We start from the raw sequence: 27,832 nt of genomic DNA, 5'->3' as shown, positions 1-27,832 counted from the left end.
GCCAATAAGAGGAACAACAGCTGTTGAGTCAGAGCATCCAGTCAGTAGCAAACCAGAATCAAGCCACCAGCAAAGAATGACTGATGGGCAAGCCCGCGTGGATACCTGGGTGCTGCCCCTGTGAAAGACCTCCCCGTTGGCCCCCTTCATTCAAGGCAAGCAGGACAAGTGGGGCAGACACAGCTGCTCTTCGACTGAAGGAGTGGGTGGGACTTCCGTGGGTGGGAAGGATCCTTCAGCTATGCCAGCCCAGGACCATTCAGGGCTTTGAAGGGCAGCAGCAGCACTCTGAACTGGGCTGGGAAACAAATCTGGCAGCCTGTTGCAATCTGTTACAACACCAGAAATCAGACCATTGTCGAAGGCACCCTGTGGCTTGCATGTTTACATATTAACTAGAAATACACCCACTTTTCTCCACAGTGGAGACCTGAGGGGCCTGACAACATTTTCCCCTTTATCCTCACAACAACCCCGTCAAGAGACGTCAGGCTGAGAGGGGGTGACGGGACGAAGGTCGCCCAGCAAGCTTCTGTGGCAAACCGGGGTTTTTGAAACCAACTCTCCCAGATGCTAGCCCAGCACTGCATTGCAGTAACTTACAGTTGCTGTTTCTATGGCATGTGTGACTGACCAGATCTGTTCAGCCCTCGCTGGCTAACCATCCTGAGCTGGAAATAGGATATCTGGGTGCTTGGGGGGATCAAAACCCTGCCAGTTCATCTCACTTCCTGTTTGTCAGCGGTGATTAGACAGCCAGGTTAATGAGGGGCGTCTCAGCTGATGGCAGTCTATCTGTGTGTATTCATAGGGGTAGAGTTCCCTACATTTCCCAGGGTCCCTGCAAGTAGGCAGAGAGCCCTGCCTTTTCCAGGACAGCCCCGAGCTGCGGCTCTTCTTATCCACACTGGAGCCCCCAACTTATTCTTACAGTAATAGCACAATAACCATTAATAACATGATTGCAATAAAATTGCTATATGCTGCTTCAGGATAACAAAGGTTTGAAGAGGGTTGAGTCTATACAGTGTTTGTCCTTATAATCTACTTTGGAGCTCTGTGGCTGGAAAAGTATGGGAGGAAACGAACACCTGTTCCGTGCATTGACTTTCACAGTAAAATCTGTCTTCAGTCTCAGTGAGAAAGCTGACTATAAAGTAAATAAATAAGTAAATAAATATTTGTCCCATGTTCTGGCATCTGGAGTACAGAGGAAGGTGAGGTGAGTGGGACAGTGGCTCCCCCCCCAGAAAAGGGGGTGGAATAGAGGCGTCGCTGGGCTAATGGCGGCCGTGGTGGCCAGCGTCAGGGGCCCAAAGACCCAGCTGCCCACCCTGCTAGCCCTGGGACAGGAGCCAGGTGAGGGGCGTCTAGCAGAAGGACCTGCAAAGCATGGAAGAGGTTCCAGAGGAAGTTGCGGACTGCCTGCAGGAGGGCCTCCAAATGGCTGGGGGGGGAAGCACCTCTGCAGGGACTCTCCAGCAGTACCTGTGGGGTAGGAAACACATAGAAGTCATGAGTCCTGCCAGCAGTCTGCCTCTCACTGCACCCCATGCTCAGGATTGTGCTCGTGAATGGGGGGGCAGCATTGGGGGTAGGTCCCAGCATCCCTGGGGCACCCCGATGGCAACCTGAGGCTTTGTGGCTGGTGGCCAGGGGTGGGCATGCTGACCCCTTTGGGACCCACACCTCAGGTCCTGGCCAAGGTGAACAGTGTCTTGTGGGCTGGCTCATGCAAGGGGGGAATCCACGGCCACTCCTTCCTCCGTGGCTCTGCAGAACATGGTTGCCGTCAGTCGGGATGCTGTGATGGCCAACCTGTCTGACGCTGCTCTCAAGGGTGGTCTGCCCACCCCTTCCCGTTCCTCACCCAGGCTTCTCTGACTGGACTGCTGGACCGCACTCTCACACTCCAACTGGCAGCACTCCCTGCCACAACCTCCTGCCTATTGGGGAATGTATCCCCGGCCATTATGAAGTGGGTGCTGCCTTCCCGTTGGCCCCCAAGGGGGCTTGCCTTTGGCCTGAGCCTGCCCATTGGCCAGAGGGGTACTTCCTAAGCCCTTTCTCCCTTGTAAGCATCCCGGCATGTGTGTGCATGGACCAGGTTTCCCCAGCACCATTGGCCCCTATGGGCTGTCCCACAGTTTCCCCAGGTGTAAATTCACACTTGGGAAAGGGAGTGTTCCCATGCTGCGAATCCCTCAAGCCCCAGGCCCACCCCCTTTCCACCCCACTTCACTCTGGTGTGGCTCTCCACACCGATGTTACGTTGGCACCCATTCTGTGCCAGCCCATCTGTGCCCCACTTAGTCGCTGCTCCTTGGAGCTGGTGTATTTGCCCTCCCACCAGCAGATTCACCCCTTGTTCTGGCGTTGGGGGCACTTGTGCCAGGGCACCCTCGTGCTGTTTCCACCACTCCCCCCCCCTCGTGAATTGCACTATTAGTCTTTTCTAGTCCTATTTCTATGTGTGTTTATTGCTAGCATCTGTAATCCACCCAATTTTAATTCTAAGACAAATTGGTAAATTGGTAAAACAGCTGCAGAGAACTTTTTATTGAAGAATGATTTCAAATTGCACAGTAGTTCATATTTAGTTTATTGTGACAGCACCAGATACTTGGTAATGCCAACCCTCTTGTTTGAAACAACCCACATAGCACCCCAAGGGGCAGTATGCAGCAGCACTGGGCATGTTTAGGGAGGTCATACACTTTAGTTCCTGGCTCTGGAGAGAGTAGCTTGTGTGCATGTATTTGCCTATGAGGGCGTCTAAGTGGGTTCTCAGGTGTTCACTGCCTACCCGCCTGAACATCCCAGGGCTCCGTCGCACCCTTTGTGTTCAAAGGCATCCACGTTTGGCAGGTGGGAGCGCTCTCTCAACCGTGCTTTGACTCCCTTAGGAGCTCTTTCTCACCAGAACCCGCCAGGGAACCTCTTCTGCCCCTGGGCCTGTAGCGCCCCCCTCCTGGACAACTGTGAACCCAAGCAGCCTTTGCTGCAAGAAATCTGTCCCAGCACCTCCTAGGCCTGCTAGGAAATGTTTTTAAATGTATTTACTTTGAGACATTTCCTGGTGCAATGGGAAGTCTCTGCCTGGATTTCAGGATTTCTTTGGAGACGACAACAATGGAAATGGATTTAAAATGTTCGATTCCACAAACTTCCAAGGACAAGATTTAATCTTCATGGATTCCACCATTGAAATTGTGCCTGTTGGGAAGAACACCACTTTCACGTCTTGGCTGGAGCAGCAATTCCTGGAGTCTATGGAAGGCTTGGAAACCCTCCAGTGTTCGGGGGCAGGTGAGTGTGACTTACTCTGCATCTTTTCTTTGTTCTAACAGCAAGACTGGCCTTTTGGGGAATGAACAAGAAGAAGGGGAGCTTTCAGAGCTGGTTGTTAACCCAGAGGGGATCTCACCCCTCACCCACCCCTTTTGTATCCTATCCTGCCACCGTGCCTAGTTTCCACCACACTTACCGTCTGGTTCCCCTCTCTGTGCAGGGCTATCAGGGGCAGTGGTGCAATCGGCGGATAGGCCCAGGGCAGGCATGTGTGTGGGGCTGCTGGGGAAATCCTTGTGATGAAAAGGCTTTGTCTCAAGCAGAATTTTCCATGCATGTATTCATAGAGGATCTTATACTCAAGAAATGATTCCTGAAATATTTTGGTTACATTTAAAATATTTATATCTCACTTTTTCATAGCTTAAAGCAGCTACCTGAACATAATTTAACTTAGATTATAAATTCTTGTTCCACCCATACTTGCTCCCAGTTGACTTCCACTTCAAGGGGCTGCGATTGACCTTGGAAGCCCCGTATGGCTTAAAGGCAGCATAAGGATCATTTGGTCCCCTATGACCCCACCTGATCATGATGTTCATCTTCAGAGGCCCTGCTTTGGACATCCTGCCCACCTGAGGCTCAGCCGGCGGGGGCGGTGGGGGGCAGTCTGAGAAAGGCCTGCTTGTTCAGGCCACCCCAGCCATGCTGGTGGGTAAGGAAGGCAAGTTGTACGTCCCCTCCCATCCCACAGAGGAAGATCTGCAGACGATGGACATTTCATCAGATCCGGCAGGGCTTTGCTTACATTCTTAAAGATCTCTGCTTGAAACCCTGGAATGCCACTGCCAATCAGAGGAAATAATTCCAGAGCAGACAAATGGTTTGTTTGGGATATGGCTGTTTCATATGTCAGAAGGAGTAGATAATGCTGCTTATGTGTTCTTGTGGCTTGTATTTCATTGCAGCTGTGGAATCCGTGAACAACTTTTTTCTACTGATGGCAAGTCTTGGTCTCATAACATTCTGCTCCTTGTGATCAATACTTCAATGACAGAGAATACAATTGGTGGTCTTACCCTCAGTAGGCATTTCGGTTGGGGGAATTTGCTGGAGACAGAGAGTGGGAGTGGGCGACTGGGATCAGTCGTCTGTGTATACCAGGATAACCCAATGCAATGCAAGACATTATAGTGCAAAACAAAACGTTTACTGTTATAAGCGACTCTATCTTATACAATGAAACACTCACATAAAAACATCATGAGCGCATCACTAGCTATGAAAGACTGACTCCCTGGATGGCGCACGGAAAACCCACTGCCTGGTGACGTTCTCGAGTGGGTCTTTATTTTTCTACTCAATCTGAAACAGAGAAGATATTAAAGAAGAAGAAGAGTTTGGATTTATATCCCCCTTTCTCTCCTGCAGGAGACTCAAAGGGGCTGACAATCTCCTTGCCCTTCCCCACCCACAACAAACACCCTGTGAGGTAGGTGGGGCTGAGAGAGCTCCAAGAAGCTGTGACTAGCCCAAGGTCACCCAGCTGGCGTGTGTGGGAGTGCACAGGCTAAACTGAATTCCCCAGATAAGCCTCCACAGCTCAGGCGGCAGAGCTGGGAAACAATCCCGGTTCCTCCAGATTAGATACATGAGTTCTTAACCTCCTACGCCACTGCTGCTCCATGAGGAATGGAAGTGCTATATATTGATATACGTTATTCGATACTTTAGCTTTAAAAGTGCAAATAAGAATATTGTATATGATTTAGGTGAGAGTATTTCTTTCTGTAAAATAGCATTGCTTAAAGCAGTAAACTTTTTGTTTTACACTATTTGGTTCATTTTTGTATTTTATTGGGTTAATTGTGTACCACCAATCCCACCACATTTGTATCAGGTATACCAGGATAATTCCTGGTGAGAACTCAAGCAGTTAGTTGTATAGTTGAAAGGTTTTTATTAAAGAATGAAAATAATACAAACATGAAATATATTTCAAGCTATGAACTGCACACACAAGAGAAAACGGAGGTGGTTGGATGGGTGACAGTTACCAGTTTTGAAGAGATGTACAGGGAAAGCAGGGCTGAAGAGGAGAAGGACCAGCGTTTCCAGAAGCAAAGAGCACTGAAACAAGTGGGGCTCCACGCAAGGATCCAGAGCCCACACAACCTATGAAGGGCAAAAGACAAATTTTTCTACCCCAAAATGAATTCTGAGATGGTGTGAAGTAAACTGGCAGGAAAGCCAGAGATAACTTTTCTGGAGTTCCAACAAAAAGGCAAGAGAGACTGATTGAGTCAGGACCCAGGAGAACTCCTGCCCTGTTCTTCTGACTACTGGCTACTGATAACTGGGATGGGTGCAAGTAGTAGGGTAAGTAACGGTCTGCTTGGGGCCTAATCCGTGAGGCTCAGCTAGCCACACGGTCCAGCCAAGCACCTTTAGGGGGAAAGTTCAGCAGCTGACCACCCTCTTGCCCGTCTTGACACACAAGATGACGACTAAACTCTCTCAGAGCCCTCCATTTTGAGACCATCGTTTGGGTTTCTGAGAACAGACATTTTAGCTCTTCTTATGCTCCCTGGCCTTTGAGAAACAGATGTTTGTTTAGTCTCTGAAATAGCCTACCAAAGATTTGGGGGAAGGTTTTGGGAACAAATTAACTATGGCACAAATTAATTGCATGAATGTGACATTGCGCCCCCTTTAAGGGGTGAATTGAAGTTCTTTTCATTTAGAACAACAAATATTCCTGAACAGGACTTGTATTATTGGCTGCAAAAGTATTGCAAGGTGTTGATGCCCCTCCCCTCCACATCAATGGGGAATATGGAAAGGGAAGTACATGGTCGTTACAGCTTTGCATTGGGATCATAGAAGCAATCTACAACATCTCCCAAAATATGTTTTGGGGAAAGCAACAGGAGGCGACTAGATTTAGTGGCCATCCTCCAGCTTGCTTCCAGTGTGGTGGGTTTGATCTCATTAGACAACATTGTACTCTGCTGCTGTGCTTGGCCTGTAATAAATTGGGTCCTACCTCCATCTGCTGAAAGGCTGGAATACTGTGTAACTTGTAAGACAAACTAGGGTATACTTACTAACTATGTCTCCAAGTCTACTACACAAGCCTTATCCCGTTGCTTATCTAGTCAAAATGTACCTACTGGGTCTCACATTCACTTTGAGACAACTTCTGCTTCATTTGGAAAGAGAAGTCGAGAAAGGGACTTTAGCCAAATTAACACTGAAGGAGTGCACATTTTTCATCTGGCTTTTCACACAGGGGAAGTCAAAGGGAAGAAACAATGGCTACTTCAATAAGACCAAAATAAGGCCTTTGACTGGGTAAGATGATTACCTTCGAAAAACTTTGGAGTGTTGGAGTACCCCCAGTCCTTCCTCCACATCCTCTAGCTCAGTGGTTCTCAACCTTCCTAATGCCGCGACCCTTTGATACAGTTCCTCATGTTGTGGTGACCCCCAACCCTAACATTTATCCGTTGTACAGATGGAGAACACTGATGCAGAGAGTCTTAGGCGACCCCTGTGAAAGGGTCGTTTGACCCCCAAAGGAGTCACGACCCAATGGTTGAGAACCGCTGGTGGAGAAGGATGCTTCCATTCCCCCGCGTGCATCAGAGGCCCAGGGATCCCAGTTGCAAGAGATGTCTGTCAGGGCTGCTGCTCAGTTCTTTACTGCATGCAATGGTGTTAGAACCCTTTCTGCTGTCTGTGAGAGATGTGAAAAAATCTCCAGCCCAGCCCTGGATGTTGGAAACCTGGAAAGCGATTCTGCAGTTCTCCCTGAAGGTGGAAAACCAGTCAAAATTTCCTCCTCCTCGTCACTTGGCTGCTTGGGTGGGAAGATTGCTCCTAACCCTCTCACCTTCCAATGCTGGGTTTGGGAAGAAGTTCAGAGGAATGAGCTCCAGCGGTAGCTGGAACTTAGATACTATTTTTGGCAGGAACGACAAGCCTGGCCTCAGCCCCCCTCTTCCGCAGTTAATCTTTAGAGCTCGTGGACCTTCTCCCAGGGCTGATATTTCGCTAATCCTGTGGGCAGATGACACTGCCACCAGGAAACAAACTTTCCATGACAGCGGGCTTAAGGTGGTCACAGATAATGGTTCAAAAGGTTTTATCGATCTAGCTAGCATCAGGCACCACTGAGGGACAATTGTGGTGCTTGGTGGGTTTACATTCAGTAAACCTTTTAAGAAACATTTGTGGGGAAAAACTGCAATTCTTTTGTAACCCTTCAGAAAGGCCAAAATGGCTGCAAGGTGTACCTTGATAGGCAACCACCTCAGACCCGAGCCCTCCAGTTCACGTAGGTTTGAAAGTACATCTTGCAGTGCCGCTGTCCCTGGCAGGGAACACCCCTCTCTTAACTCCAACAAGCCAAGCGGTCCCACTTTAGTCTACATGACGGCCTAGTCAAGGGATCCTTGGCTTGTTGGAGGACCTCTCTAACCTCCCGAGGAAAGTGGGATCCTCCACACTGTGAAACGGAGGTGGTGAATGTCTGGGTTCATCCCACCCTCCCGCTCTAGTACATCTGAATGGACTGGCAGCATGACGAAGCTGTTCTGGGCCAGTCTTTTCAGAGCAGGAAACCAGGCCTGTCTAGGCCAGAAGGTAGTCAGCATTACACAGGGGCCTCCCCTTTCCCAGTCTTCCTCCAAACCCTGGGCATGAGCGGGATTGGAGGGAATGCACAACAGAACATCCTTTTCCAAACATTGTGGAATGCATTGCCCAACACATTCTGTCCCCTCCTTGCTCTTGAGCAGGGCCATTTGGTTTTGGCATTGGTCGGAGTGGCAAATAACTCCATATCCAGGAAGCCTCCTCTCTCAAGCACCGGGCCTATGAGGGTTTTCTTGTGATTTATTTGTGGAATGCAGGGAAGGATCTGCAGAAGGAACCTGTCCTCATATTTGCTTCCCCCACGATGTGTACGGCAGGGGTCAACTAACGGTTGACTGCCCAATGCAAGAGAACGATTGCATCTTGACGCAGTAGTCTTGAGCCTCGTGACCAAACACTCTAGAACTCCTGTCCTAAGAATGCGCTCCCCGTCCCAAGCGGGATGCATCAGTGGTGACCATGATCTTATATTCTGGAACCCCAAAGGGAAGACCCCTCCCCAGGTTCCCCTCGGGGGACCACCATTCTAGAGTTCTCAATACTGGTCTGGGGCAGAGGGCCTTCTGAAGGGGGGATGGGTCATGCGTCTCAGCTGGGACAGAAGCCACCGTTCCAGTGCCCTCATGAACAGTCTGGCATGCTGTCCTATGGCTATAATGGAGGCCATAAGCTCTGTATCGTTATTCTTCTCTGTGGCCAGTTTGTACAACCACAGTCCCAGCACTGAGAGGCCACAAAGATGAAGAAGCCACGGTTGCCAATCTTCAGGCCTGAAAATATCACATGGTTGTCAGTTTCCAGGGTTGGCCTGCGGAGTTTTCCTGGCTTCCTTCCTGAAATGCTGGCCTGAAGAATTTTGTTTGTCATGGTTGTTGTGCCCCAACTGCATTTTTAAAAGCAGCGTCACAACAATCTTTGCAACAACTCTGTTGCAATGGCTTTTGGTAGAGCTTGGCTTGGCCAAGAGCCGGGTGGCATGCAACCCTCGTGAGTGTCAGGGGGTCTGGGGGACAGGATGCCAAGCCTGGGGCACCCACAACACAGACATCTCTGCATGCAGAACACAGCTGTGCGGAGTGGAGGACGGAAACCAGCACAGCTGAAGGATCCCAACATTTTGCCCCTGTGGAGGACTGCTGGAGGCCCTCACGCCCAGTTGTGCAACATGGAAGGCAGCAACCGGCTCAAAAAAGGGCCAGGCAGGCCGGACTCGCCAGCGCAGAGGGAAGGAGGGAGGGAGGAACACTCAGCGGCCACAAAAGCCACAGAGGGCTGGGCTGAGCCATTGTCCAATCTGCGGGGTCTCCTCTGCACTCCTCCCGCCAGGCTGCCCCTAGCTGCTCTCTCAGCCCCACCCACCTCACAAGGCGTCTGTGGCAGGGGGAGGAAGGGGATGGAGTTTGTAGTCTCCTTTGAGTCTCCTTATAGGAGAAAAAGTGGGGTAATAAATCCAAACTCCTCCTCCTCTTTTTTATACCTGGTGCCTTTCATTTGCTTTGAGCCAGTGTGGCGTAGTGGTTAAGAGCGGCAGACTCTAACCTGGAGAACAGGAATGGATTCTCCACTTCTCCACATAAAGTCTGCTGAGTGGCCTACCTCGCAAGGTGCCTGATGTGGGGAGAAGAAGGGAAAGTGATTGTAAGCTGCTTTAAGACTCCTTAAAGTAGAGAAAAGTGGGGTACAGACACCAATTCTTCTTCTACCTCAGTGTATCCCTGACAGCCCAATGTTCCAGGCTCGACAGATCTTTGAATCCGATTCCATCTTTTCAGTGTTAGCGATGTCATTCAATCTGCCATTCAATCAGGTTGCAAAAGCTACAGGTAGCACAGGAAACAGCCTGATGAGAAACCATAGATCACGCCCCCTGCAAAGTGACTCATGTAACCACCTTGTTTGCCGGATATCCTAGGGGAGATTTTCCAACCCTTGGCTAAAAGCAAGGCACAGCACACAGACAGACATAATTCTCATTCCTACAGCCCCATCTACCTCTCAGGACAGCAAAATGAGGAGGGATACGTTCTGTGGCTTACTCACACCAGAGAGGCAAGACCAGTTTCACCACTCTTATTAGAATCTGTTTCTCATGGCTTCTGTTGATTCTCTTAAGACTGAAGTCCAGAAGTGGGGCCGGGGCGCCTTCTTCCACACTGGACCAGACTGCTGCCCCCCCCCCCCCCCCCAAGTACTCGTGCAAAAAATATTTACTGAACACTAGAGAGAGACTCTTGTAATGATTTAATGTGCATGGCAGCCAGGAAACTATATATTCAAGAGTTGGCATAGCAGTATTTCAGGTAGGCCCTCGACAGCCAACTCCAGGCACTTGGCAGCGAAGTCTGGATGCGGGACGGGGTTCAGTTCCACTGGACAAAAAACCCACGCAGAAGCAAACACAAACTGCTCTTTGCGCAGTTGACTGAGGAGCAGGAGTTACTTCCCATAAAACTTCTTGTTCAGGAGAAAGATGAGGAGGTTAACATTGACTTTTGCTCTGTCAAACAGCTTCATGACAGCCACACCTTCATACTGCAGCTGCAGCAGATCCTGCAACGGAGCAGAGACATCCTCAATTCTCCAATAAGACTCTACCGAAGAGACTCCCCACCCGGCTAGTGTTAGCCAAGGTATGGGAAGAAGAAAAGGCAGTTGGTCTTTGCCAGTATTCTTTTCATACCAAGACTACCTGGGGGGGGGGGGGGGGGCCGCGGGGCGCACACAGAGTTGCAGCTGGGAACAAAGCGTGGATGTGATCTTGCCCAGCGGCTGGTCAGTAGTTGTTTATTCAGGGTTTTTTTAAAGCACAGCACAAGGTCAGTCACGGCGCATGTCAAAAACAGGAGCGGAAGATGGCTGCGCATAAGAGGTAAAAGCTACTTTTCACACAACTTACATCAGTCACAAATTTATTCTCTAGTTTCCTAAGAACAGAAGCACAGAAGTGAATGACTTCACTTGACAATGTGATGCCATCTTAAAGGTTTTATATATTTAATAAAAATCACCTTTTCATTTAGAAGTCTTCTAGTTAGGATATGCAATTTGACAACTTTCGAATCTGACTTGCCAATTTCTTGCAACATCGACATGCTCCCCCGCTCAATTCTGCTTGCTGGCTCTTACTTCCGAAGCCCTTCCTAATCTGGGTGATTGCTGGTCCCTCATCATTTTGACTACTTTTGGTGCATCCTCCTAAATCTACGTTGCTTTGCTTGGCTGGGGGTGTCCGTACCAGAGCTTCCTAATTAACACGTGACAATCAGCTGAGTCAGGATTTACTGGGTTTTTCAAAAACTGCTTCTGTGTTCCCTTATGTGTTTCCTTTTCCCCATGAAGTTTTGTCTTTCTGAGACCAAACTTCCTGTTTGCTCAGTGGAATCCCAGTTGGGCATCTGAACGTGAATATATCACAAATGGATCACGCATCAGCTCATGCTCCACTAGCTTAGTTCCCATCTGGTACACTGGTGGCAATGCACGCATGAATGCCTAGTTGTGTCTCAGAGGCCCGCCGAGCCTTTCCTCTGGTCCCACTGGGTTGTGGTCCCTGCCAAGACTCTCGCCACCACAGAGCTGCTGGGTCGCACTCTCTCTTCCCCAGCAAGCTATATCCTCCTTGGCCATCCAGGCTCCCACCAATATCCCTCCCCTCCCCTCCCCTTGTGTCTCACTCACAGTCCCTGCCCCCACCTGCAGGCCCCCTATTCCCCCCGTGGGGTCCCCATGAGAACAGCCGCTCATCAGACTTCCCTGCCCCCTCTTCCCCTGCTGGTGCTGCGGGCAAGGCCTCGACCCACTCTCTCTCCTCTGCCTCCGCTTTCAGGTCCTTTCCTGCCTTCAGGTCCAGTGGCAGGTGCTGCCCTGCCTCCTACTCCCCGGCTGGCAGGGCTGGATGGGCCGCTGCCTGCGCCTTCCCTGCCACTCCCGCCTCCTGCCTTGGAGTTTCTTTCTCCCCCCACCACCTTCATGACAAACCTGCAGAGTTAAAGGACTTTCTCTCACATTCCAGTTGATCTGACTGGCCACATTGTGGTCGTGAGACTTTGCAGCCGTGACACGGTCCTGGTGGAACAGCTTCCCAGAGCAAGTCAGGAGGGCGCCCCAGCTCTGGTTCTCACACAGCAGTTCTGTACGATGGAGGTTCATCATCTCTTTTTTGAAAAGTTGGCAGTTTGGGGGCTGCTCACCTGGGGTTTTGTCTCTTTAACTGGCTTTAATGGTCTTCCGCTGTGTGCAAATATTTTGCACATGCTTTTTGTAAGCCACATTACACTTATTTGAATGGAGAAAAAGATGAGATATAAATATATTTATCAAATAAATACCTGATAATGTAGCATAAACGTCTCCATCTGCACACCCATGAACTTTGCTTTTACTTCAAAATCTCCAACTTCTTCGGTGGGACCAATTTCGAATATCACATTTTTGAATCTACGTGATTTGGAGAGAAGGGCAGACGTTAGATAGCTAATACGACAGCTCAAGAGCAAAGGGAGAGTCCAGGTGAAGAGCTCTTGGCTTAGCAGGGACACGCAGTCACAGTCTGGCTTTCCATTCAGAGTCAACATCAAGGGATTCAATACTCCTTGTGGGTTCATCGTTGGACAGGCCACTTTTCCAGCCACCAAATGCTGGAAAAACACTAAGAAACTTTTTGATTTAAGTCTGTTAGTCCCTTTTTTTTACCCATCAAATCCCAGTTGACTTATGGTGAATCTGTGGGGTTTCCAAAGGCAAGAAACACTGTGACTGGCCCAAGGTCACCCGGCCAGTTTCCGTGGTAGACTGGGGACTTAAACCTGGGTGTCCGAGATCCTTAACCACTACACCATGCTGGCTCTTAACAGCCATTGAGGTCAGGGCAACGACACCTTAGAGATCAACAGAACTGTTGAGAACTCCTCTGCTTTGCTTCCCCTTCTTCACCAGACCAGATTTTATTCTAGGATCTTGCTTTTATTAGCTTTGGTCACATGATCAATGAGCACAAGGAGAAAATGGCCAAATGATGTCCAGGACTGAAACTCACCCAGTCACAATACAGGAGTACACCAACACACTTTCATTACTCTGGACCCCAAATCCAATAGCTTTGACCAACAAAAATGGCCAGTCTCTCTGCAGTTGACCTGCCAAGCATTTGACCGAGATGGACACCCATGACATGGGACAGGAAGAAGAAAGCTGGAGCTATGACATCACAGATGTTGAGGCCAGGACATTTTAGCAAAATGTGAGGGCAAGAAACATAAAACAAACACGGATGCTCTGCCGTGCTTTCAACCCTGGCAGGGGGAACTCTGAAACCTACCTAAAGGTTCTCAACCTATAGATGAAAGATACTGGACTCAGCCACACCTACCTCACAAGGAGTCTGTTGTAGGAAGTGAAAGGAGTTTGTAAGCCACTGAGTCTCCTCACAGGAGAGAAAGGGGGAGTATAAATCCAAACTCTTCTTCTTTATCAAAAAGTCCAGAAAAGGACATCGTGTGACAGGCTTGAAGCCTTTAGCATCCAGGCGAGTCAAAGGTAGAAGAGGAAGAAGAAGGCTGCCCAACCTGCATGACTACGAGTTGGTAGACGAAGGTTGTGATAACCTTTACTGAGAGCCTCTGGAAGTGTTCACCCTGGAACAGCCTTGCTGAGTTGTCCAGGGATTGCTCTTCCCCTGAGCATCCCACCCCCCTCTGTGTCTGGGTCACAGTTGCCCGGCATGAGAGGGCTCTCTAGTTGCTTTGCAGCTATGTTAAGGGGAATGTGAGGAATACAGCAACTATATCTCCTCTCCAATTGGCCATGCCAGCAGGGGCTGATGGGAATTGTAGTCCATGAACATCTGAAGTGCCAGAGTTGGACACCCCTGACCCAGAGGATCGGGGCCACTTACTGGTCACAGCCCTGTTAGGAACGTTTTCAGAGCCTGGATCACTTTGGGCCCAAGGGGTGTTGCTTTTGAAAGTCATTTAACCGTTTCTCGCTTGGATTGGACCTCCCTGTGGCTGAGGCGTCTGACCTGGGAAAGGCCGCTCGGAAATTTGGGCAGGAAAAATAGCCTAGCAAAAATGGCGCTGCTGCCATGTTTTTTGTACATACTGCACGTTAGAAAAAAATGTCCCAAAATTGTGCCTGGGAAAACGGAGCCTGCCCACAGAAGAGAGAGACCGGTCACAAAGTTCCTCTCTTGAAGTGAGCAAGGGACACTCACTGGTTGACTTGCAGATCCTCAATCTCCAGCAGAACTCCCTTCTCGTGCAGTCGGGCTGCTGTATACTTCAGGGAAATCTTCTTACTCTTCTTTCCTTTCATTTCCCGTGGCTTTTTTGAGACCCTGAAGCAGAAAAGGAAGAGCATGGGCAACGTCAGCTGTGGAGGAGCAGCTACAGAATCGCAACTGACAAATGCCTATGCAGTGAATGGCAGGCACAAGAGTAGACCGAGGCCTGCTAGGGAGGGGTACTGGCACACTGTGGGTGGGGAAGGATGTCGCTAGCATCTGCCCGTGCCTCTTTAGGAACTGGACAGCCCGCTCTTCTCCTGCAAAAGAACTTGCAGAGGAGCTCTTTGTCCGCGCCCCCCACGCCAGGGCTCCCGAGAGACAACGGCATGATTGACACAGGCACTTACTTCCCCTTGCTGGCCAGGTTGTCCAGGCAGGTTTTGATGTAGCTCTTGTAATAATCCACCTGCTCCTCATAGAAATTTGCCTTGGAATTAAGTGCATTGTGTGTCTGCTGCAGCTTCACCAATTCAGCTTTTCTTCGTTGGCGATAACGTCGCTGATTCCGAATGTCCTATCAGACGAGAAATTCTGTAACTCATGATCAAGCCGAGAGAGAGATTCCCACGGGTCCCATGTGCAGAACTGGGGGAATCAAAAGCCCGACTGCCACATGACAGTAGTGCAACCCCCTCTGAGGCCAGGAGCCAGGGAGTCCTTTTAATCACTCAGAGGGGCTGGGGGCACACCTGGCACAGGGAGCGCCCGTCCGCCCGCCCCTCCCCCACATGCCCTCTGCGCCTGCCTTTGCGACATCATTGATCAAGTCCTGGTATCTGTTCTTTGGGTTCACCGCGCCCAGCTCTGCCAGCTTCTTCAGGCCCAGTCTGATCTTCTCCTTCTTCTCTTGAAGACTCAAGTGACTGTCCTCCATGACAGCTTTCGACTTCTTCATCTTGTCAGGAGTTCTGGCATCCCGAATAGCTCGTCTCTGCATCACCCTCTGATGCTCCGACTCCTGGGCAAGATGATCAGAGGAATGGTTGTGAGACACTTTTTCCTCTAAGCCCTGTTCCCGGTCCCTCCACCCACTGTGGTTTCCTTGAGCCCTGCCCTCCTGGCCTGAGGACACCATGACAAGAAGAATAAGCAGGAGTGTGGCAGCATCTTAAAAGACTAGCAATATATTTATGCCCATTTATGCCCAACTTTTCTGACTTTCCAGAGCTCACGTCATCTGATCTACAAAATCCTTCGGTCTCTACACCAGGGGTCTCCCAACCCGTGAACCTGTGGGCACCTTTGACATTCTGACACAGCCTGGTACAGAAGCCACAAAATGGGTGCCAAATGAAGACAGCATAATCAAGTAGTGAGGGCATCTGCGTCATTTTCATGGCTTCTTCCTTTCTGCTGAAACTGTCCACAAGCACATGGACAAAATTTGGCTACCAGTACTGAAAAACACTAGAATCAAGACAGTGACTAATGAACACCACCCAGACAAAGGATGTGTCCAGGCAGCAAGCAGCCAAAGGGCTAGTGAACACCACCCAGAACACCCCCCACCACTCTGGGCAGTAAACAACCAAAGGGATCAAAAGGCCAGGCTACTACAATGCAGATGCCGTCACTAATTGATTACGCTCTCTTCATGGTTACTCACATGCTGAATGGGTGGATCCCACCCAACACACACAAATCAAGCTTGCTAACTGCATCCTTTACACTTGTTAACAGGCAAATGGCTCTTTCTCCCACTCTGGACATTCCACAGGTATATAGACTCCACTTGCTTTACTACCATCAGATCCTCTGAAGATGCCAGCCACAGATGCAGGCAAAACATCAGGAGAAAATGCTATCAGAACACAGCCATACAGCCCAGAAACCACACAAGACACCAGTGATTCCGGCCGTGAAAGCCTTCGACAATACAAAACACAAGCCCTTGTGGGTGGGCACCTGAAAACCTAGGAGGGCAGCGTGAACTATTTTCCTGTACCTGCTCTGCAGTGGCTGCAGTTTCCAGGATCTCAGTCAGTGTTTCTCCGGGCTGGAAGCGGATGACATCCACAATTAAACGCTTTGTACTAGGGATAAAAGGAAAAAAAACGTTTAACTTTTCCCCTGTGCAACTGAGAGCATTGCTATGTTCAGCTGAGCACGGGTAAGAAATGGCAAATTCTGGCTATTCTGTCCCACTGCACTGCCTTGCTGAAAGCCTCAAAAGGAGAGAGCCAGAAGTTACCAACAGACTACTGTCAGAAGACTGCATGAAGACACCTGCCAGGTGACAGCTGGGCCCTTGAAAACCACCTCCAGTAGGACCATGGAAATGTAAAAGTGATTCAAAAATGGTTATATGTCAAGCAGAACCAAGGGAAGATCTCAGAAAACACAGAACACACTTTTAAATTGTAAGAGTTCATGAAATCTGGTGGGTCAGATTAACGGTTCATCAAGTTTTACATCCCCTCCTATTAAAGTTCACACCCAGAACATAAGAGCCACCTGCCAGTCCCACGTTTCAAGTCTCCACAGAGCCCCTGGGAGTCAAAAATATTCTATCTGTTAGGGCTGATCGGGCAGCAAAGTAGGAACACTGAATTGGGCAGACCTAGGCCCAGTCTCGAAGCAAAGTGGATGGCCTGGGGCAAGTCACTAGCCATTGGCCTAGCCTACCTTCCAATGACACAACCTCACTCGCTCTGCCCTGACCTTCTTGGGAGAAATGGCTAACGGCAAGCACAATCAGCATCACAGAACTATGAAGCACACACAGAACGAGCCCCTTCGCTTTCACTGACTTCAGCAGAATTGTCTTTGCATCCATCTCTGCATTCTCATCTCCAGGAACATCAAATTTATTGGTCAGGGTGAGAGAAACTTCCGTCTTGGCCAGCATCTCCTTGCCAGAGTCACTCGCATTGCCAGGTCCTTCCCCTGCGGGGGAAAGAACAGAAAGCAGACAGCTGCAGGGGCCTTCTGCCAGGTAGCCTTTTCACAACCGCTTTCCAACGCTGATTTTTTAGAAAGTCTTGAACAAAATATTAAGCCATGAGGGAGATACAGAAAGTGGCAGAGAAAAGTAGATAAGAAGCAGGGGAGGGGGGAGAGAGAGAGAGAAGCCTGACTCTACACCCTTCTTGAGATACAATATGGCCCCTTCCCTGTCCTGCTTACAACACTTATACTCATTCCTTTTCCCCATTCCATCACCAGCTACATCTCATTATTTCAGCCACCATGAAAGGCTTCCTACCCACGGCAAAATCACAGACTCACCTAGCAGAGATTCAATGGTGGGGACTTCACCAAGGTCATCCAGAAGTTCATGAATAGGGTCGTTGTGCTCAGGAGCAATTGCATCTTGATGGTCCAAAAGCAGCTGGTTTGAAAACAACAAAAATGAGAATGAGGTTATATTTTATCTGGTCTGTAAAGCCCAGAAGGGAAGGTATAAAATGTGGCCAATGATACGTGCAGAATTTCTTACCGTGTGTGTATTGATGATTTCTCCAATAGAAATATAAATCACTGGCTTTGTGAGAGTCACCAAGTCAGAATACTCATCAACATTGAACTTGTCTTGCAGCTCTGGGACCTCACAAGCAGCCTGGAAAAACCGCCTGCAGAAAGATTAAACACAAACACAACAGGCCTGAGAGTCCCGCAAGGGGCACAGCCAAGCCCCCTTCTCTGTCCTCCAAAGGCTTGAACAGAGGCTCAGGGGTTTCCCCAGGTGTCGTGTTCTGGAAAAAGACACAATCCCCAACCATTCTGTGTCATCAGAAGGACCTATGTTTATCTTCATTTGTTTGTTTACCAAATCTAGTCATATCTGGCTCTTCAACAAGCTTGACTTTAATTTTTTTTAATATGATGTGTTTTTTCCCCACTACACAGTTTTAGACATGTCATTAAATACTGCAGATCTGTTGGGCCTGATGGTGCATTAAGAATCTGGGGTGCCGGATGTGAGAGATGACTGGGAGATGGAGGAACACCCCAGATGTTAGTCCTTCACTCTCACTCCGCCTACCAGCTGCTGATGGCTTCGGGGTCTATGGCAGTGGTGGCGAACCTTTGGCACTCCAGATGTTATAGACTACATTTCCCATCAGCTCCTGCCATGGCCATGCTGGCAGGGGCTGATGGGAATTGTAGTCCATAACATCTGGTGTGCCAAAGGTTCGCCACCACGGGTCTATGGCATCCCTGCCCAATGAAGGCTTTCCCCCAGAAAATACACCCGAATGAAAATGAATGGCACAACATGAATGACCCAAACGCTATCAAGGCTGGACAGAACACTGAGTGCTTCTTGGATCGTCTCCCGTGTGTTCTGAAGTAGACTGCTCTTCAACTGGGCCCTGAGGAGAAGATAGTCTAGATATGGGCAGATGTGTTCACCTTTGAGGCGGAGAAAGGCAATCAGGCCAATCGTCACCTTTTGTAAAAAATCTGGGCGCAGAGGAAAGACCAAAAGGCAAAGCTCTGTATTGACAGTGCTGCTGCCCCAATGCAAAGGGTAAATAACACTGAGATAGAGGGTGGACTGGAACGTGCAGAGAGGCTTCTTTTGGGTCCGCAGAGGTCAAGAAATCTCGAGCTTTGATGGTCTACAAGATGGTCCACAGAGACTCCATCTGGAACTTCTTTTTGGCCACCCACAAATTTAGTCTCTTGAAATTCAGGATTGCCCTCCACTTGCCTGATTTTTTGGGCACTGTGATGAATGGAGAGTAAACCCCTTGGCCTCCCTTTTCTACAGGGACTGGTTCAATTGCACCTGTATCTTAGAGGTGTTGGATTGCCCCCTGTAGAATTTCTGACTTTTCTCTTTCCTTTGGGATTGAAATGCGCTGAAATAGGTGTGGGGGAGGTGAAGAGAATTCTACGCGATATCCCTCTGCTATGAGGTTTAGTAGAATCATAGAGTTGGAAGAGACCCCAAGGGCCATCCAGTCCAACTCCCTGCAATGCAGGAACACACCATCAAAGCATGGTCACCCAGCCTCTCTTTAAAAACCTCCAATGATCCTTAACAGTCTCTGCCCATTTGTCTCGGAAGTGACTCAAGTGACCTCCGATGTTGCAGTCATGTGGAAGAGGACTTGGCACCTGGATTCCTGTCCTTCCCATAGCTTGTCTGGAACTGGTGTCTTGGTGTTCTGCTCTTGAAGGAAGAGGTGGTTCCTCTAGGTTTGAAGGGTCGGTAGTCCTTTTTTTTGTATGCTGAGCGAAAGGAATGAGAAACTTTGCCTTTGTGATCTTATGTGAAGAGCTAGAAGAGGGCAACGCTGGCATAACTTTTTTCTTATCTCTTGTTTCTTCCAGCACCTTGTCCAGGGCTGTGGAGTTGAATAACAGCTTCCCTGCAAACTTCTCTGCTGACAGGTTGGCCTTGATAGTGTTACCCACTTTCCAGGCCTGCAGCCAGAGTTTCCTCTGAAACAGAACTGTTGCAGCCGGAGACCTTGCGCAGAACTGCGTCGTGTCCTGAGTGGCACCTGCAATAAACTGTGATGTGTGCTTTATCTTTAGTAAGAAGCATTTTAGAGCCGCTGGGTCTTCCTCTGGTTCCTTTGCAAAATTATCCGTACAGACAATAGAAGCTCTGGCGATGCTGGTTAGAACACCTGGAGCTCTAATAGCCAGGGACGGTGCCTCAAATGCCTTTTTGAGGGCAATTTCACTTTTCCTGTCCACAAGATCTTCGAAGGCATTCTCACCATTCCTGGGCAGAACAGCTCCTGAACGGAGTGCAGTAACTGATGCGTCAATGAGTGGAACCTTCAATTCTGACATTCAATCATAGAATTGGAAGAGACCCCAAGGAAGGGCCATCAAGTCCAACCCCCTGCCATGAAGGAGACACAATCAAAGCACTCCCGACATATGTTCATCCAGCTTCTGTTTAAAAATCTCCAAAGAAAGAGACTCCACCACTCTCCGAAGTAGTGAATTCCACTGTCGAACAGCCCTGACAGCCAGGAAGTTCTTCTTAATGCTTAGGTGGAATCTCCTTTCCTGCACCTTGAATTCCTAACTCCGTGTCCTAGTCTCTGAGTCAGCAGAAAACAAGCTTGCTCCCTCTTCGACATGACAGATCTTCAGATATTTAAACATGGCTATCATGTCCCCCCTTAAGCTTTGCTTCTCCAGACTAAAGATCCCCAGCTCCCTACGCCTCTCTTCACAGGGCATGGACTCCAGACCTTTTACCATTTTGGTTGCCCTCCTCTGGATCCATTCCAGCTTGTCAAGGAGCAGCAGTGGCATAGTGGTTAAGAGTAGAGAAAGGGGGAATATAAATAATCATCCTCCTCTTCCTCCTCCCCCTCCCCTTCTCCTTCTTCTCCTTTTTCTCCTCCTTGTGCCCAGAACTGAATGCAATATTCCAGGTCTCACCAAAGCAGAGTAGAGTGGTACAATTACTTCCCTCGATCTAGACACTATACTCTTATTGATGCATCCCAGAATTGCATTGGCTTTCTTGGCTGCCATATCACACTGCTTGCCTCATCTGTGAGAGAGTAACAATGCCTGGCAATAGCGTTCAGGGCGTTACTAGCTCCTGGTGTAGCCCATTCTCCCTTTATAACTTTTCAGAAACGGTTTGGAAAGGGGCATCTTTTAAAAAGGACTGGCTGGGTTTCTGAAGGCCCTGGAGTCATAACGCTCCACGTCAGCAGGGGGCGCTGAAAAATCAGAATTGCTGGGCTGCCAGTTGAAAGTGGCAATGACTTTACTTAGCAGTCGCTGGAAATGTTTGGAAAGAGCCAGGGAGATCTATCTTGGGGATCTTTCCCTTCCCCAGACCACTCGCCCTCCTCTTCCTTATCAGACATGTCTGGTCGGATCTGGTTGGAGGGGACTGTTCTGCGTCCATATTGCTCTCCGTGACCTGAGAGCTCAGATCCATGAGGGGCCTCCTTTTATGCCTCTGTGCGAAGGGGAAAAGGAACGCGTGGGGTTCTCCCCCTCATGATTCTCTTCAGGAGAGGGTGGGCTGAGCCGCTCCCTGGCTGCATGTCTGCTCTCCTCCCGAGGGGAGGCGACTCAGCAGACCCCCGGGCTCCCCCTCGTGTTAGCTGTGCTTGTTGCGCCAGCAAAAAAGGCAGCAGAGACCAGGAGGGAGCTCTGGCCCAATCAGCTGGCAGCACAGGAACAGGAGCAGCTGAAGAAGGCAGCGTTTGCACAGAGGGAAGTGGAGGTGCCGCCATATTAAGCCCCCAGGAGACTCACGTTTCCCAGCGACGAAGAGCCTGACCCACTCCTCTAGGTAGAGGGCCCCTGATTCCCACTTGGTGCACTCATGGCACTCTCTGAGTCATCTCATCTCCACTCTACACGCAGGCCTCAGGCTCCGAGGAAGGCTGCAGAGCTGACCCCAAGGACGGTGGGCCTGGGAGGTTCTCAGAATCTCCCTCTGGTTCCAGCAATGAGGCTAAGTGGGTTGGGGCACTGCAGGTGGGACTGAGTGCCCTTTGACCCCAGGCGCCTCGTCAGCACCTGACTGGGTCGCAGGAAGCTCCTCTGTGGACTCAGGACTAGATGCCTGGCCTCCCCCTTCCTCCCTGCCTTCTCTGTTGACGAGTGAGGGGTTTGTCTTCCTCCTTCCTGGATTCTGTGGAGCTGCTCCAAGAACACTGACCTGTTTGGATGCAGGGCTATGAAAACTGGAGGGAAAGGGGAAGGACCGCCCCTGCAGCTCTGGGAGGAGCGAGTTTGCTATAGCCCTGCTCGGACAGTAGGGGGCATGACCAAACCATGAGTGAATGACGCAGCCCCACTGAAGGAGTAAGCATCTTTATGCTACAGTGATCACCTTGCGCTGGAATTCCCTACCTGAACTTCTGATAGGACTGGGAGAGGTACTCATTGATGACACTGAGGTGTGCGTTGTCCCCCAGGAACATCTTATTGGACGCCGCATGCTGCAACATCTTGGCAATGGAGCCGAGGTTGCGCCGCTGGTCTGTCGTCAGCTGCCCTCCAGCTGACAAATCAATGATGTCAAACGCATCAGGGGCCACAATGGCTGGGTTCATATAGCGATAATACAGGAGATTGCCGACAATCTAGAGAAAATGAAGGACATCAAAAGGACTGCCCCAGGCTCCTTGGGACCGAATACAATTTACTCTCCACGTTCCCCAATCCCACCCCTCCAACCTGTTCATACAGTTAGAAAGACAGGCATGGAACACAATCTTCAAAATCAAGACAAAGTTACGAATACAGCAGGAAATTAGATGTTCCTCCTCTCCTTTAATGCAAGTAAAAAAACCTGGGAAACCTTCTACCCTGCCCGACCCCCACTGCAGAAAAAGCAAGAGAAGCAGAAGCTAGTAGGCTCTCTGGCACAGCACGAGGACTCCAGGTGAAGAGGCAAGCCCCAGGGGCCCCTTCTCTGTTTAGCAGCTACGTCACCCTTGCCCCTGGCCGTTGCATGTTCATCAATCCATAAGATGCAGGGGAGAGCATTCAGCACATCTCTTTGGGCTCTCTCCTTCTCTTTCTCGCCCAGAAGCATGAAAAGCTGGGGGCTGTTGAATAAAGCTAAGAGTGTGGAATAACAACTCCTGGGCTGGGGGGCAGGGCAAGTTGTTATGCTGGGGGAGTCTCCAGGTCCTCTGAAACTCCTGCATGGCTGGGAAGAGAGGCCAGGGCATCCGGAGGAATGTCCTCACTGCAGGGGCTGCCTGACTTCACCAGCTGCTCTTGTGAAGAGGCACAGCCCAAACTGGCCAGGGCCCCTACACAGCTAATTCTGTCACTCTGAGCATTGGAAGCAACTCCACGGGGAGACCACTGGAATGCTATTGCTTCCCACCTAACGTATGATCGAAAAAACTGAATTCACCTGCAGAGAAAGCATAGATGCGATGCCTCAGTGTGGGAAAGCACAGAACTAGAAGAGAGAAGAAAAGAGTATTTTTAGGAGGAGGAACAGGTTTCTGTCTTTAAAGAGAAGCCGTCAGGTATTACACCACGCATGCTGTTCTCTTACCGTAATCCTTGGTAAACACAAGGCAGATCCACTGAACACGCTCCATGCTATTCCAACTTAGTTTTAAACACGGTTGCATCTAAGGACGGTGTGCCAGTGGCCCAATGCAGGACAGCTGTTCTACAGACAGCCCCCTGCTGCTTGAAAAGGGGCCAATGCCGTCACGTTTCACCTGACACTCTCTCTTTAAGAAAAGAAGAGCCGGCACTGTCTGCGGCCACCAAAACAAAGTGTGGCCATTACCTGCAGTCTTCTAGAGGATGAAGGAAGTCCAGCAGAGAGAGACAGATGCGACAGACTCAGCAAGCCCCCATTCTCAGAGCAGCCCCCCCCCCAGCACTCCCCCCTTCAAAGAACCTCACAACTTGCCAGACCAGAGGAAAGTCAACACCACCCCCACCCCCACGTTCCTCACCTTCAGCAACTCATCTTCACTGGCATCAGGGAATTTCTCATGCAGGGAATCTTTCAAGACCTTGGCGATGAAGCGCATGCCGTAACTGCAGAAGGAACAAGAGAGGAAGCAAACATGAAGGAAGGGATGTGGCCTCCGATCTCAACAGCCTCGGGTCTGACAGCAGCTGAAGGGACTTACGGGATTTTTTCCAAGGAGCTGATGATGGCCAGCAGGAACTTGTCTGTGACAGTTCGCATGTTCTTGATGGAGGCATCCAGACGTGTCTTCACCTCCTCGTGGGCCAACGCTTGTTCTGGTGTAACATCATAAGGCAGCTTGCTGTTGGAAAACCACAGGCAAATGAGTCCTAGAGGATCCAGAAGGGCCCGAGTGCCTCACAGGAATTAGTGACAGGCCCTTCTATTGCCTGCCCTCCGAAAGGTTTTCCACGGCCAAAGCAAAGGAGGCTGCCGGACAGAGGTGCAGCTGGCAAAACGAGAAAGGCCATTTCCTTCAGAAGCTCTTTGCTGTTCCTGGTTTCCAGAAGCAGTGATGAAGGTCACAGTCCACTAAGAGTGGCCAGAACAGGCAGGGGAAGAAGCAGTGGGCTGCCGTGCCAAATGCCAATGCTCAGAGCGAAAGCAGTGCCACACTGCTTTCCCCTGAAATAGCCACACTGAACCCTGGGCAAAACGAGCAGGAAAATCCCCTGAGCAGCATCTACCAAAGTAACTGGGAACAGAAACCCAATTTTGTTCAGTGTTATCTGAGGGTTGCCCCTCTTTGGGGGTCTCCCACAGCCTTACAGCCACAGCAGATGGTCTGATTTATTCTGAACTCATCCATATTACCCCTTGAAGAAACAGCTAAAATCCTCTATAGGAAGTCAGCAAATGTATATAAAGACTACAAGTCTGTATAGAATGGCAATGCCTGCTCATCAGTTGGCAAAAGGCTAAGAAAATGTCCTCAAAACACAGCCATCCGCTTCCTCTAAGCGAAAAGTACCTGGGGTATTAGCTTAGTCTTATTAGTTTTATATGCTGCTCTTCCCCTCACAGGTAAAAAATGATGTTTCATTTGGGTGGACTTTAGAGCCAGTCAATGAAACGTATTAGGGATACTGGAGTTTAAAAATACCCTGTGAGCTCAGAAAACACTGCCCCAGGGAAGAGCTGGCGTGGCACAGAGGTGACAGGACTGGACTAGTGGGACAAGCAGTGTTGAATTCCGGCTCCACCCTGGAAGACGGCTGGGTGACCCTGAGCTCACCACCCCCTCTCCACCCGTAACTGTCTGAAATGAATACTATTAGGAGGATCAAGTGGAGGGGGAGAACAACGGGGAAACTGCTTTGGGTTTCCATTAAGAGAAAAGCAAAGTATCATCAATAATGATGAGAAATCAATCCATTAGTAGGAAGTATCGAAGCTCCAGCTGTTTGAAACAGGCTCTAGGAGTTGTGAAACACAGACGTCTGGTGCCAGAACTCACTCTGTGGGGCATTCGAACACCCTCAGGCCCAAAGGAATTTGGCTTGCTTGGGGTAGCAAATACATTTTGGAATCATGAATATTTTTTTCAGTCAATTCATGAACTAAGAAACTGTCAAGTGAGGACATGAACTCTTATCAGGGCAGTAATACTACAAAGCATGCTGGACTCTGGGCAGCCTGCCTCAAAGTGGAGCTGGCAAAGGGGTGGTTTTCAACCTGAGGTTCTCACAGAGCCTCTTTCGCATTTAGTTAGTCACAAAAGGTGTGTGAGGATTCAGCAGCAGCTGGTGGAGGCAACACTAAAGCCCCAAGAAGCCACTACATGGCAGGGGAGCTGAGAGGAAGAGAATGGACAAGATGTGCTGGAGAAGAAGTGAAGTCTGACAGGTGTAGCACCTTCAGGTCCTGGCTCCAGCACCTCAGACAGAAGTGGTCTTATACTGACAGGCCGCAAGTTCATGACAGCCAATGTTATCTTTTCAGACTGGCAGCAGCTTCCCAGCGTTCCAGGCACTTCCGCATCACAGACTGCGGGTTGAGCCTGGGGCCTTCTGCGTGACCACCGAGCCACAGCCCTCCCCCAACACCTTCAGCCAGCTCCTGGGGAAAGCACCGCGTCTGAATGGGGGCCAGAAGCTCCCAACCCAGAAACAGCCGGATGAGATGCAAACATTCAGAGGGAGGAAAAAAGGGGCCCTGAGACACCTGACTTGGGTTTGAGGGAAGAGAAAGAGCAAAGGGCCGCTTGAGCTCTTTCAGGGCACGGAACGAACGCGGGGATTGCCGCTAAAGCAAGTAGTACGAAAACACAGTAAAAATAGTTTTAAAAATCCTTTTATATATTGAATATTTTACACATTAATTTTTATATTTTATATATTTATATATTGAATATTATATATATTGAATATGATATATTTTCATGAATATTTTCATTTTGGTACTTGCAATCCCTTTGTGTCAATGTCAATCTATCCTACATCTAGTATTTATCCCAACTATTTTTATTTATTTATTTATTTATTTTATTTTTTCAATTTATATACCGCCCGATCCCCGGGGGGCTCCGGGCGGTGAACAACAGGAGCAATCATACAATTATAAATACATAGGCCCCATCATAAAATGACTTAAAACTCATAAAAACAGCGAATACTATAATATGTAATAAATAAATAAATAGAAGGCGTCTGGCCCAATTTAAAACCTACCTCCCTGAGGGGGGGGCCGTAGGTGGGGCTCCTCATGTGAGGAGACCCTGATGTAACCGCCCCAGGCATAGAGCGGTGAGGGGGCACCATATTAGCAGCTGGACACTCCAAAGGCCCGGTGGAACAACACGGTCTTACAGGCCCTGCGGAACTCACCCAGGTCCCGCAGGGCCCGGACAGCTGGAGGAAGGGTGTTCCACCAGGCCGGGGCCAGTGCCGTAAAGGCCCTGGCCCGCGTGGAGGCCAGCCGCATCACAGAGGGGATGCGGCTACCAGGAGATAAGAATAAAAAACAAAACAATGGCCGTGGAAACCAAGAAATACAGAGCAAGGCTGTGCTTAAGGGTTGAACAGGTAAAATTAAAGTTTTCAAAATAAACATCACCCCCCCCCCCTGCCCATTTCTTAATTAACTTTTCTGAAAATGAAGGAGGGTGCATTTCAAACAAATGGCCCTCCTCTCGCTTTTTGGCACCCTCAACCCCAGACCTCCAAGTCACCTGAAACTACCAGGACCTTTCGGTAGGAAGAGCCTCCGTACCTGGCCTCTCCAGTCTGTGTCTCCATCTGGTTGACCCACGACTTGTATATATCCACTGGGTCAGTTTTGATATTGAGCGCCTTGTCCTCCATTATCTCCTTCACAACAGGTGCCAAGATCTGTCTCAAGGCGTTCTGTCCACGAGCACCACGGTTGAAACTCACCACCATCTTTATCACTGTGGGGTTGCCAGTCACAATCTCATGAAGCTGATCCACCTTTGACCTGGAAGAGATGAAGAGCAGCAGCCGTGTGAATCAGGCCAAGGTCCTTTAGCTCACCTTCTCCCAACACTGCCTGGTCAGACCGACACAGAATTCACAAAAAAGCCCTGCCAGCGACCCGTTCCTTGTTACTCCCCAGAACTTTACTCAGTCACATAGCTTCTGAAAACAGAGGTTCCTTGAAAACCTAAGATGATTTCCCCCTTGAATCCACCTAATTTCTTCACGTTATCAGTGATTACCACCATGTTGTGAATAATGAATTCCTCAAGTTTGCACAGCAGAAAGGATTTTTGTCTGCTTATCAGTTTCATTGAATGATCCAGAGCTCAAGTTCCCCGTATTTATATTTATCCATCTATTTGTAAATAATGTTGAAGTCTGTAATCCCTCCTCAAATTGTTCCCAACATCCATCATCACAATCACCTCAAGGCATCTGCTCCATCTCCAGTGCATTTTAGCTGCTGGTACCAATATCATTTTTTCAGTGAGATGACCAGAACGATGCACAGAACTGTGCTCTGTGCCCACGCCAAAGAATCATGCTGTGGAGAAATGTCCTCCACCCAAGACTTCACTCCAATGTTTCAATTGCTACAAGTGCACTGAGCATGAGCTGAAATCCAGCAGCAAACACAGTTGGCAGAAAGCCTGGGGCAGCAGATGGGAGCCATTCAGTCCCAAGCACAGGGCACTAGATTGTGCTATCGGCTCTAGTTGAGGCAGCAAATTGCAAATCAAGGGGTCGTGTGTAACGAAAACCAAG

General features: G+C 49.5%; 2 protein-coding genes across 2 annotated transcripts in view; one reads left to right on the top strand and one right to left on the bottom strand.

Annotated features, from left to right (window-relative positions):
* The window catches only part of LOC125424566 (melanotransferrin-like), a 38,776-nt gene extending 34,092 nt beyond the window's left edge, over positions 1-4,684 (top strand). The window contains exons 15-16 of the mRNA XM_048481911.1: positions 3,111-3,309; positions 4,260-4,684. Of these exons, the coding sequence (XP_048337868.1) occupies positions 3,111-3,309; positions 4,260-4,330 (270 nt within the window). The 3' untranslated portion in view covers positions 4,331-4,684. The remainder of the gene's footprint in view (positions 1-3,110; positions 3,310-4,259) is intronic.
* A 5,492-nt stretch (positions 4,685-10,176) lies between these two features.
* IQGAP1 (IQ motif containing GTPase activating protein 1) overlaps positions 10,177-27,832 on the bottom strand; it is a 71,812-nt gene continuing 54,156 nt past the window's right edge. Inside the window, exons 26-38 of the mRNA XM_048481726.1 lie at positions 26,841-27,065; positions 23,791-23,931; positions 23,611-23,695; positions 22,031-22,263; positions 17,673-17,805; positions 17,462-17,564; positions 16,984-17,119; positions 16,179-16,266; positions 14,979-15,191; positions 14,581-14,747; positions 14,162-14,284; positions 12,279-12,387; positions 10,177-10,500 (exon numbers count right to left, since the gene is read on the bottom strand). Of these exons, the coding sequence (XP_048337683.1) occupies positions 10,387-10,500; positions 12,279-12,387; positions 14,162-14,284; positions 14,581-14,747; positions 14,979-15,191; positions 16,179-16,266; positions 16,984-17,119; positions 17,462-17,564; positions 17,673-17,805; positions 22,031-22,263; positions 23,611-23,695; positions 23,791-23,931; positions 26,841-27,065 (1,870 nt within the window). The 3' untranslated portion in view covers positions 10,177-10,386. The remainder of the gene's footprint in view (positions 10,501-12,278; positions 12,388-14,161; positions 14,285-14,580; positions 14,748-14,978; positions 15,192-16,178; positions 16,267-16,983; positions 17,120-17,461; positions 17,565-17,672; positions 17,806-22,030; positions 22,264-23,610; positions 23,696-23,790; positions 23,932-26,840; positions 27,066-27,832) is intronic.

The sequence above is a fragment of the Sphaerodactylus townsendi genome, linkage group LG17 (genome assembly GCF_021028975.2).
Source record: "Sphaerodactylus townsendi isolate TG3544 linkage group LG17, MPM_Stown_v2.3, whole genome shotgun sequence".
Lineage (NCBI taxonomy): Eukaryota > Metazoa > Chordata > Lepidosauria > Squamata > Sphaerodactylidae > Sphaerodactylus > Sphaerodactylus townsendi.
This window is presented reverse-complemented; position numbering and strand designations above follow the sequence as displayed.